Raw genomic sequence first — 12335 nt, 5'->3', positions numbered from 1 at the left:
GCTAATGGTTTATAGCCACAGCAATAGCACTTAGACTTATATACTGCTTCACAGTGCTTTACAGCCCTCTCTGAGCGGTTTAGAGAGTCAGCCTATTGCCCCCAACAATCTGGGATGGATGGAAGGCTGAGTCAACCTTGAGCAGGTCAGAATCAAACTGCTGGCAACCGTCCTGCAATATTGCATTCGAACCACTGCACCACCACGCATTAGTTAGAATTTATGTCCCTTTATTAAGCATCCTCTTTGGATGTTCTTGGTTAAGCTCTGAATCCACAGATTTTCTGCACTGAGTACCAAACACCGAAATATCTGGATGCATGGCACAACTCAGTTCTAAAATTACTTCCATAAAAGCTTGCTCAAATCTTCCCATCACACAGCAGTTAGATTTATTCCAAATACTTATGCTTCCATTTATGTAGGCAGAAGAAATCTGCTTCAGCTTCATTTTGGGGAAGTGGGGTAAATAACCTAGTACAAGATATAACAGAGCCCTTCCATCAGTAGAAGATGGTTTCTTCTTTGGAAAGTACTTCTTGCTTCCAAGTCCCACACTGCCAACTGCCTTTTTACATGACAGACACAATTGGTCAAACAGAATTATCTGAGATACCTTTTTCCTCAGTGCTCTAAGGGGGGAAAAACATCTCTTTTTTCAAAAGTGCAAGCTAACCCCTCTAGGCTGACAATAATCTGTCTGAATTAATGAAATAGTTTAACTAAAATCCTAGAGTCATGTTCAGTTTTGTTTTTCAAGCAAACACTACACCTATCCATGATGAGCAACCATTTTTATATATAAATCTTGATGTTACATTCAAAAAAATTATTAAAACTGGTTGCAAAAAGGGATTGATATGAGACACTTGTTGAATCCTAGGTTATTATGAATGAACACCATTCACTGGCATTTAAATTTGCTGGTGACGAAGGAAAAATAATCATTTTTAAAGGAACCAACAATATTAATGTAACAGGCATAACCATGATCATGGCCATTATTACAGAAACAAATTAGTACAAATAGTACTATTTCCTGTACTGTAATAATACAGTAACAAATAGTACATTTGCCATACTACATATAACACTTGTGTATGGAAAAATAATGTCAGTTATGGGACCTCCTCAGGAACAAGGCACACTAAACTCCCTTTTTATAAACAAAACAAAAAATGCAGAAAACAGAGCCAACAACTGCAACTAAGAACAAGAGGCTGAAGAGCAGATCAGGTTTTTAGACCCTGCCTGGAGAAAGAGACGAGGAGAGATTGCCCACATGATGCTCCATACAATTGTTCCTCAACAATGACAAGGCTGCAAGACATCTGCAAGGTAATCTGCCATTCTCGCCTCAGCCAAAAATTGGGACAACTTACTGTGGCCAGTTCACTGTGGGACAAGAGTTACACTAATATCGAAGAAATGTTGGAACAGAATAATTAAAGAAAGGATGCAAAAGGAGGGACAAAATGAAATGTGAATGACAGAAATTAACACAGTTTTTAAATTATTTTAAATAATTAAATTGAATTGTTGAACTTGCCACAGTTGGCTGTGACAAGTTGGCCACGGCAAGTTGTCCCATTCTGCCAGTGTTGGAGCCTTCAAAGGACAATATATTTGCACTTCTTTTGCTAACCACATTTGGAAATTGCCTCTTAATTCGAAACAAGTTAAACACCTTCAAAATGACAAGGCTGAAAATGCTGGGTGAATGTCCCCAACCCTTAATGTAACAAAATGAAACTTCATCTTTATAAGTTTTAAGAATTCAAAATAGCAAAAAGCAAGGCAAGGTTCTGACTGTAGAAAGTTTTAAAATGATTAAGGGCTCAGAAAATGTTGAAATATTTGATTTTGAATATCAAGACTTTGAAGTTAACTTTGAAACCATAATCACTTTCAATACTGGGGATATAACAAGATAAGGAACTTGAAATGGTATTCAGAGACATCTTTCAAGAATTGCATCAGGACTTTGAATCAACAATGTCAGCAAAGTTGGTGTTCTTATGAACACTTGATCCCAGAAGAAGCTGCTACACCAAAGATGCTGTTAAAGAAAAATATTTGGAACAAAATCTATCCAACATAATTGAGAAAAACATGAACAAGACTTTGTCATTAAACATACAAGAAAAAAAATCAGACAAAGCTTTAAAAATTAAGAAGAAAATAAAAATGGCAGTCCCAAGAGCAATCAGAATATTTTTTTTCTTCTTCCTAGACTTACAAAAGAGGTTTAAGATTGTTTTATAAAAAGAAGAAACATAAGTTGCTTATTTGATCAAATGGTTAAAATGGAATTTGTTATTTGGGGTGTTCTCTCTAGAACTTGCTGACATCTGGATTGGAAAAGATGTTGTGTATTGGATTTGCTTGCAATTAAAGAGCTGAGATATGGAATGATGAGTTTTACATTTATTAACTATTGTTATTATTTTAGGATTCTGTTTGGATTTTTTTGGAAACACCTGGTTTGGAAAAGATGCTGCCTTTTGTACTTGCCTATAGTTAAAGGCTGAGTTGTGAGATGAAGAATCTGTTTATTAATATTATATTATTAATAATTAACCATTTTACATAATAAAATTGTTTCCAATATAAGTGGGAAATTTTATTGTGTTTTACTTATAACAAGAATTTCTTCACAGAAAATATGTAAAATATATATTTGAACTATAGGGAGATTTATACCCAAACATATTTGAAAATTACTTAGAAATTTTTTGAAATAATTAACTCAAAAATTGGGGAAGGGTTGAGGGAATTAGAGACCAATATATGATCCCATTACCTGAAAGATTCTAGACCAGATCATAAAGTAATTTGTATCTTGAAAAAGCTTAATGTGGCATCATTACTAGAAGTCAATAGATCCATCTAGGACAGACATGTCAAACTCGCTACGTCAAGTTCTATTACATTTAGCTCAAACATAATAATTTTAGCATAGATTTTTACAGCTTCCCCTTTTTTTAAATAAAGCTTTGCCAGGGATTACATGGTATCAATAAAGGAGAATATTTGTAGCTCAGGGTTGAAATGAGGGGTCCTTGGTGCTCTCTGAGCTTGGGTGTTTTCTTGCAGACATTTTATTACCCTAACTAGGTAACATCATCAGTACCAATTAATTTGGTCTCAGTTTATAGACAGTGTGGCCTGTCAGTGCTGGTGGGAAAGGCCTTAAGAGGTTTTTTGGCCTTTCCTTGACTGGGATATTGATTGTTGTTGTGATGTTAATCTTGGACTTAAATCTATGCTTATCCGGATACTGATTGCTGGTGGGAGGGGTTTTGGTCTTTCTGATCCCTTTTTGGCTTGCTGGTTGTCTCTTTTGCATAATATGTGGCTACTGTTTATGTCAGTGTGACTACTGACATGATGATGATGATGATGATTTTACCTAGTACTGTAATAACACGTCAGTAAGAAAAGTGCATCCAGTGTTGGTCACCATGATGTAAAAAAGATGTTGAGACTCTAGAAATTCCAGTACAGAGAAGAGCAACAAAGATGATTAGGGGACTGGAGGCTAAAACATATAAGGAAGTTATATGTTGCTGGAATTGGGTATGTCTAGTTTAATGAAGAGAAGGATGAGGGGGGACATGATAGCAGTCTTCCAATATCTCAGGGGCTGCCACAAAGAAGAGGGAGTCAAGCTATTCTCCAAAGCACCTGAGGGCAGGACAAGAAGCAATGGATGGAAACTAACCAAACAGAGAAGCAACCTAGAACTAAGGAGAAATTTCCTGATAGTTAGAACAACACTGGAAGTTTTTAAGAAGAGACTGGACAGTCATTTGTCTGAAATGGTATAGGTTTCCTGCCTGAGCAGTGGGTTGGAGTAGATGACCTCCAAGGTCCCTTCCAAATACTAATACTAATACTAATACTAACAATTATTATTATTATTATTGATCATCGCACAGTCAGCCAGATGTTCAGACTGGATTTGGCATTTTTGTCCACCTATCGAGTCCTTACCAAAGACCTGGGATAGGCAGATGTGGATGTTTGATGGTATTACAGATATCGTCGTAGGATGCAAGCAGTTCCTAGTAAGGGCACCTTTTGCAATTGACTAATGGCGAATCTGTCAATGCCACTGGTGTTCAAGTGATGCTCCAGTTATTTTGGGATTGCACCCAAGGCACAATTATATTATTGTTGTTGTTGTTGTTGTTGTTACAACCAAGCTCAGAAAGTATCAAGTACCCTCCCCCCATCACATGGTACTTCTGATATCCCATTCACTGAATATCTAATAGCTACGCACCTTTTTTAAGCCAGCAAAGCCTTCTGACTCCAGAAAGAAGAAAGCAAAGGGCATCAATATAAACAAACAAAGATTGGAAAAGAGGGAAGCAAGATTCCATAAACCTAAACAAAATAAGAAAATAAATATGTCAATGTATTGTTTCTCAAAGACAGCAGAATTTTAAACATATCATAGAAAAAATTACTTTTAATTTTTTTCCCTCCTGGCCATCTTTTAAGATGTAATGACAATTTTAAATGGTCTTGAAAAGATATCTGGTTCTCTAAGCTGTATTTTTTTCATACAACGTATTTGTCCATAAATTAAAATGCATTCTCAAATGCTGTTTGGTGATTACTAGCTTTCACATTATGTTAGCAGCATAATCACAGGATTCCTCCTGACAAGTTCAATGCTCTGAAGATTTAAGATTCCAGATATTAAGAGCTCAGTATGCTTCATGAGGTGTTTCAAGGTGTTTCAGAATCGATGCAAGTCTTTTCAGCTTTCCAAAAAGCAAATGCAACTATTTTAAGGAGCCACATTAAAGGCAAAGCAGCTGCCTCTTTTACATTCTCATACTCCCGCTTCCAAATAATTTTTAAAGCATATATCAGACTGAATGCCAAATGCAAATGTTTAATCATTCTATTAGGTACCAAACGTTGTTTGATTCTTTGAAAGTTACTACTGGTAGCAGAACTGATTCATTTAACACAAGCAGTTCAGGCAAAAAGTGTGCGTGAAAAAAATCCTTCAGTAAATATCTGCATGCATGATCTATTTTATGTCTGATACCTTCATAAATACTGGACTCAGGTTTGCCTACCTAACCCCCTCTGAAGATAGTTCTTTAACATCAAAAGTATGTTGATGTAACACAATGATGGAAAATATGAGATAAGGGTTGCTGAATGTATAGACAAAAATATACATGTATTCAAAGAGAAAACTACAGTTTATCTTGGATTTTATAAATAAACACAAAATTCTTGCCAGCTTCTGTCTGATGCAATATCGGATTAAGATATCTATTATAAGATAAACAGAAATTAAGGATTTCACCAGCTCCAATAAAGCCTCACCCTTGCCTATAGTATTTTGTGAAATGACAAGCTTTATGTCCATGGGCCACTTGTACTATATTCTATCGCCATCTGCTGGACAAACGTGAAATAGAAAAAGAAACACTCATGTTTGGCAAGTGTATTTTTAGAATTTCATGACTTTTTCATTTTCCCTCCCCCACTGAGATTTAAAGTTGAACACAATTTTGTCTTTATTTTAAAACAACAACCTATTTGTCAAAATTATTATATAAAAATGGCACAATCATTATATGATTTTGTTTAAATTCTACAAATTCAACGCGTTTACATTAAGTTTAAACATTTTAAGATTTTGAAATAATTCCAAATAAAAAATAGCTATATCAATTAATTCACAGAATATTTTATAATATTGGTTGACAAACTCTTTTAAAAGTATCTTCTATGAAAATGTTAAGTAAGAAATAATTGCAAAAATAATCCATTTCATAATGATTGAGGACCACCAGGGTAACATATAGTCATACCTCAATACTCAACTGCTTTAAAACTCATTGAATTTGGTACTCAAAAGCATTTTGATGTGAAATTTTTGATACCTGTCATTTGTTTGGTACTTGACACGCAAGCTAGAACTTGTTGGTGTCAGCTACCTCTTCAGCCTTTCCAGCCCAAAAAAAAGGGTCATGTGTTATGTCACATGGTATGTTTAGTACTTGTCATGCCTCCCGGAGCCAATTAACAATGAGTACGGAGGTACCCCTGTATTCAAACTTTACACAATGTTTACTTTCAGTACTTCAAGATGCTGACAATATTACTGGCTATTACGAAAATTCACCCACAATTTCCTGATATGGCTTCCAAACTCAATTAAAATAATCAGATTGCACAAATTATTCATTTATTAAAAATCCTCCAGTTACCATATGTTTCTACTCCACTTTATTCTCACAACCGTTTTCCATACCTGTATAATTCTGATAGGAAGTGTACAGAGATAGTTCTCAACTTACGACGACAATTGGGACCAGAATTTCCATTGTTAAGAAAAATGATTGTTAAATGAGTTGCCCCCAATTTTATGACTTTTTTGCCACAGCTATTAAGTGAATAATTCCAGTGAATCACGTTGTCATTAAGCAAATCTGGCTTCCTCCATTGATTTGCATTTTGTAAGGCAGCTGGGAAGGCCACATATGGTTATCACATGACCACAGGAGCTTACAACTATCAGAAATATAGTGTTTCCCCGAAGGTAAGACCCGGTCTTATATTATTTTTGCCTCCAAAAGAGGCATTAGGTCTTACTTTTGGCCATGTCTTATGTTTTCCGTGACACCTGCCTCGCCTCACAGCAGCGGCACCAACAGCCCCATCCAGGAGCCTGCATGGCTGCTGGTCCATTTCTGCTGTGGCCACTTGCGGCAGGAAGGCACGTGGCACATCGCACCACTACCACCACAACAAGGCAAGGCAAATGGGAGAGGGGGTGGAGCGGTCCCACGTGCCCTGCACCCACTTCCTTCAGACCCTCCCCCCAGCCAGGCCATTCCTTGCTTCCTTTCACTCTCCTCCTGAGCCGGACTGCCAAGCTACAGTACAGAGGATGGACGGGGTAGGCCTGGTTACCCTCCACCGTTTCGGAGCCAGGCGGGAGTGACAGTGAAAAACTCCACTGCCGCTATGTGCCGCTGGAGGGGCTTTCTTTGCGCTTCACCTTACAGATCATCTGCCCGGGGGCATCTTCCTCCTCTTCCTCCATCAACTCTCCCATGGCTTGAGCCCTGACTGGGCAGCGCAAGCCTCCCCTGATGCCCCTTTCCCCAGCCCTCCGTCACCGGCACCGGAGAGAATGGAGAACGGGGAGGGGAACGGCTCTGCACAGCAATGCAGAGCAGAGAAGAGCACTTGCTTACCACCCTGCGTCGCCCCGTATCTCCCTCTCCATTCTGGAAATGGCAGCCCTGTTTCCTGCCACTTCTCCTCCTGGCACTGCTATAACAGAGCTTGGCGCACCATCGCCCAGCTCCTCCCTCTTCCCAAAAGCAAAAAGTCAACACTAACCTGATTTCCAGCTCCGGCGCTTTTCTCTCTTGCTGCAGAGAAACGAGTTCATGAGACTAAAACAAGTTCAGTCAGACCTTCCAACTTCGCGAGATCTTTTTTTTTTCCCCACAAGAAGTTGGAAGGTCTGACTGAACTTTTCTTAGTCTCACAAACTCCGTTTCCCTACAGCAGGAGAGAAATGTGGCGGAGCTGGAAAGCAGGTTAGTGAAGAAATGCTCTCGAGAAGAGGGAGGAGCTGTGCAATGGTGCACCAAGCTCTATAGCGTGATGTGCCGCACGGCCTCCTGCCCCATTGTGGCAGCCAGGTGGGACCGAGTGGGCGGAGTCCTAATTAGGGCTTATTTTTGAAGTAGAGCTTATATTAGGCCCACCTCCACAAATCAGGGAAGGTCTTTTTTTCAGGGTGGGCTTTATTTTCGGGGAAACACAGTACATACTGGTGCCAAGTGCCCAGAATTTGATCATGGGGGCAGAGTGCTGCGATGGTCATAAGGGTGAGGACTGGTCATAAGTCACTTTTTCAGTGCTGCTGTAACTTCAGCTACTAAGCAGATGGTTGTAAGCTGAGGGCTACCTTTAAAGGCATTCGCAAGCTATAACGTATCACACATTCAAATAGCAATGTTACATGACATCATACTAACCATGAATTAGAGAACCATTCAACCACTGGATATAGTAACTTTGGGGAAAAGAAAGCAGAATCTCATTGCTGATTATTGAGAAAGGTAAGAGGAGCACAGCGCCCGCTGAAACTGCGAGAGTAAAAGTGCTCAGGAACAGCCTGAAAGACAGAGTGGCAGTAACATTTTTAGTCTCTATGGAGCAATTTTGAAATCAACAGATGTTTTAGCAAGTATTTTATCTAAAAGCATAAGTAAGCTAACATGCTTCAAGTAGAATACATGTTGTATAATTTGCATCAATCGAAGATTTTCTGAAAATATAATTGAACCTGTGTTAAAAATAAAACCTATGAAGCTGATACCCTAATACGTTTTTCTATGCTGATTTATCATAGAATCATCTATATTTCTTCTACAGCATTAAATTCTGTACTTAAAAAAAGTATGTCATCCACATACTAGGCCAGTTCAAGCAAACATCTGTCCAGAGTTAATGGAAGCACTCCCTCTACTGGAGAAGACTAGAACTGGGCACATCAATACCAGAAAAAGCATATACATTATCTCAAAAGTCAAGGAACGTGGCAACTAACTCTGTAGGCAAATGGGTGCCATTTTTTTTCAGATATCTTTTCATCACTCATGGCAATCCCAACAGTGAAATTAAGGAAAATGTAAACAAGTTTCTCAGAGATAATGATGATCCACATCTGGAAAAAAAGAAAAGTAAACGCTAAGCCTATCTATAAGCATGCCTACAAAAGCTTTTTGGATCTCAGCCTTAAGATTTTATTGGGGGAGGGATTAACTCACTAAAGATCAAGTTTTAAGTAAACCAACTGATATTTGCTTTGGACATTTTTTCCTTAATACAGTCTATATACAAAACAAACCAATATATTTTAATTCTATCAAGCTCTTGAAGCGAAGTCAGTAATTGCAAAGTCCCAGCTACCTACATAAAGCCTCTAGCCCCTCTTCCCAATTCAGATCTTTGAGTTCCTGAAATTCTTCTGGAATTGTAACTGTCTTCTGGACCAAAGAATTGCAGGAACTCAAAGACCTGAATTAGAGAGAGGGGACAGATGTTCCATGTACATAGATGGGTCTTTGCAGTTGCCAACTTTGCTCCCAAAACTTGTTAAGATTAAAATATATTGGTTTGTTTTCTATATGGAGCAGGAAACAACCAAGTGCATTTTCTAGAGCTATACTCAGTTCAAAAATCCTTTAAGGAGAACCTGTACAAGCACTGCCATTAAAGAATATTCCTATATTTCCCCATACTATTGGAAAGGCACAACACAGAATGCAAAAACTATAAAGAAGTTGATTTAATATGCACTTGGAATGGTGTTTCACAGAATTATAATCAAAACAGGTAATAATAAAAAAATTTTGGAAAGCTTGGTGCATATTTTCCACTAAAAATCAAATTGACTTTATGATAGGTATCAGAGGAATTGAGGATTGCCAGGATTTATTAAGAACAAAAAACGGAGCAAATAGATAATTCAGTGTACCTTGACAGAATGTTTATTAAAGACAGGATGACAGATGGAGAAATATTAAGATGGCAAATAAGTAGTGGATAGTGCATTGGTGGTTCCAAACAATGAATACTTGTTGGAATAAAAATGTATATAGGACCGTGCTCCTGCCCCTTTTTACTACATGGAAGTGACAGCTTTTATGTTTTTAGGAGAAACATAAAATCAATGAATGCAGTGGGAACTGAGTGTTTAAATCTGTGTTAACATAAATTGATAAAGGGTGGAAATTATTAGGTGCTGACTGAATGTGAGGTGAATACAAAAATGATGGACCAGGACAAAAGAAATACATTGAAGTAGTGTGGTCAAATAGAGAGAACGAATGAGGATCACGTTGCAAAACAAATACATAAAAGAAGAATCAATGAGTCAAGAGGAAGCCTGAAAAAGTTATGGTTGAAGAGAGCTGATGAAAGAGACATTTGAAGGACAAAAGACCATATCTGAAGGAGCATGTCAATGTGGTGGAATGGAGGATGATCTGAAAGAACAGAAAGATTCCGAGGGGTGTACCGAGTAGTTTGGGCAAATGCTTGTTTTAACCATCTTTTCTTTGCTTATACCTTTAATTAGCTTACTATCTCTTATTCATTTTCTGTGCTCTATATAATATCCTGGCTTGAAAGGGAGTAGATAATAATGATTGATAGATTGATTAAATTTATTGGTCACCTAGCTTACCCCAGGGTAGCCGTAATCAAGACATTTCATAGATTTTTCGGATCAAGGAATAATGGGAATCCAGAAAATAAAAACGCCTCAGTTATTAAATATTCCATTATGAAAAACTGATTATAAGAAATAAACAGATTTTTTTTAATTTCCAGATGCATTTTAAGTTTGGGGTTTAGAGTAATACCAAAATTTGAAAGATTAGTCACATGAAAAGGAAAAGAAGCCAGTTGTCGTAATATGCAGGAAAACATGTACCTTGCTCAGAAAAGGAAATTATTATCGTAGATTCAGCTTCACAGAAAAACTACTTGTACTTGCAATGAAAGGCAATGATCATGACAAAAGAGCTGTCAGAAATGGCACAGAAGGAAGTAGCCATTTAAACCAGTTTGCCAATCATTTTGATTTATAATGTCTTGTCTAAAGTTTGCACAAAGTAATTAGACCAATACTTTCATTTTTATAAAACAGAAAAAAGCTTAATCTATGGACCTCATGTTATATTTTTGATTCTGTATATTACCAAACTAAGTTTCACATTTTCAGAAAGATATATAGCCAATATAAATTAGTGTTTTCGCTATAGTTAGCACATAAAAGGTGGCAAATTTAAAAATATATCAGAATCATAACCAAACTCAGTGCATTTCAAGCAAATCTTCCAAAAAGGCAACGTTTGTTACCCATTAATAATTCAACAGGATAATCCATGATCATATTATACTTAATTAAATAGCTATTCACACGTTCTAATGGAAGGGATTACAATGCAAATAGCACGGAAATAATTTCAGGCCTAAGGTCTTAACCCAGAGGGTTATTTTGGCAGACATAGCAACATAATGCCAGTCATTATTTCTAAAGAATAGAAAGTACAATTCCTTATATAATCACCAAAAATGTTTTTGTACAAAAATGCAATTTAACTTAGAGGTTAAAAAATAATTAAAAATAAATAACTAAATATAACTTACACATTATTGCTTTAGTTAAAAATAAAAAAACTAAATATCATCATCTATGTATTACATTACTGATAATATATATGTAATTTCCAAAAACACCCTGCAGAATTCAATACTCTATTTGGGAAAAAAAATCTGACAAACCATTGGATAACAATGGACCAAAGTGAATTTTCAGCTTAGGGCTGAATACGTCTCCAAAAGACAAGACTGGCATCTAGGGAACTTTCTCTATTTTGTACCTATCTTTTAATTTATTTCAGTTTATTTCATGCCCTATTTTAATAGTTAACTATTACATTATTTTCATTGGAACTGTTATCTACCTTCATTAATGTGTAAGCACTAAAAGGATAAAAACATTTTTACATAAAATCAATAAATGGCTAATAATTTTAGAAGTGCATTCCATATTCTAAGCCTTTTAACTTTCTAAGCAGATAGTCTAAATCAAACCTAGAACTCATTCATTAAAACTTTTGTACTTAAGTCACATTGTTTTCAACAAATCTGCCTTATATAAAACTAAATCTGTATATAGCCTGTATAGGAAAGAATAAGCCCGTGGTGGCGAACCTATGGCACGGGTGCCACAAGTGGCATGCAAAGCCCTCTCTGTGGGCACGTGCGCCATCCCCCAGTCCTAGGCCTTCAGCTGGGTTTTATAAAACCTTTTTGCTTTAGGCCTCTGCCAAGTGCAAAAAAAAGAAAAAAGATTCAATCAATCAATCAATTTCAACTTCTCCTGGGGAAAAAAATGATCTCACAAAGTTGGGATTGATTGATTGAACTTTTTAGTCCCACCCAGTCTGCCATTACCACCACAACCACGCCCACCCAATGAGCCACACCCACCCAATGGTCCACGGCCACCCAATGGTCCACGCCCACCTGGCACGCAACAATACATAAGTGGGTTTGGGGTTGCAGATTGGGCACTCGGTCTCTAAAAGGTTCGCCATCATTGGAATAAGCTATCTTCACATGTGGTCCTCATATACCTAATTTGTTCACACATAAATGTGAGCAAAATAGCCAGATGTATTATATTTTAATTTAAAAATGCTTTCCAAACAATATAAAAATTCAGCATTACTACAATCACCAATTCTCATTATCCTGAATCA

The 12335-nt window shown here is 37.1% G+C and overlaps 1 protein-coding gene across 4 annotated transcripts in view; it reads right to left on the bottom strand.

Moving 5' to 3' along the window:
- Window positions 1-12335, bottom strand: part of LMBR1 (limb development membrane protein 1) — a 64555-nt gene that overhangs the window by 33157 nt on the left and 19063 nt on the right. For all 4 annotated transcript variants that reach the window (XR_014028517.1, XM_081344076.1, XM_081344077.1 and 1 more), the window contains exons 4-5: window positions 8034-8173; window positions 4289-4392 (exon numbers count right to left, since the gene is read on the bottom strand). Coding sequence is in view for 3 of the 4 variants with exons in the window: in XM_081344076.1 (XP_081200202.1) it covers window positions 4289-4392; window positions 8034-8173 (244 nt within the window). In the remaining variant the exon portion in view is untranslated. The remainder of the gene's footprint in view (window positions 1-4288; window positions 4393-8033; window positions 8174-12335) is intronic.

This window comes from Vipera berus (genome assembly GCF_964194415.1).
Source record: "Vipera berus genome assembly, chromosome: Z".
Classification (NCBI taxonomy): domain Eukaryota; kingdom Metazoa; phylum Chordata; class Lepidosauria; order Squamata; family Viperidae; genus Vipera; species Vipera berus.
Note: the sequence above shows the minus strand (reverse complement) of the source record. Positions and strands in the feature narration are given on the sequence as shown.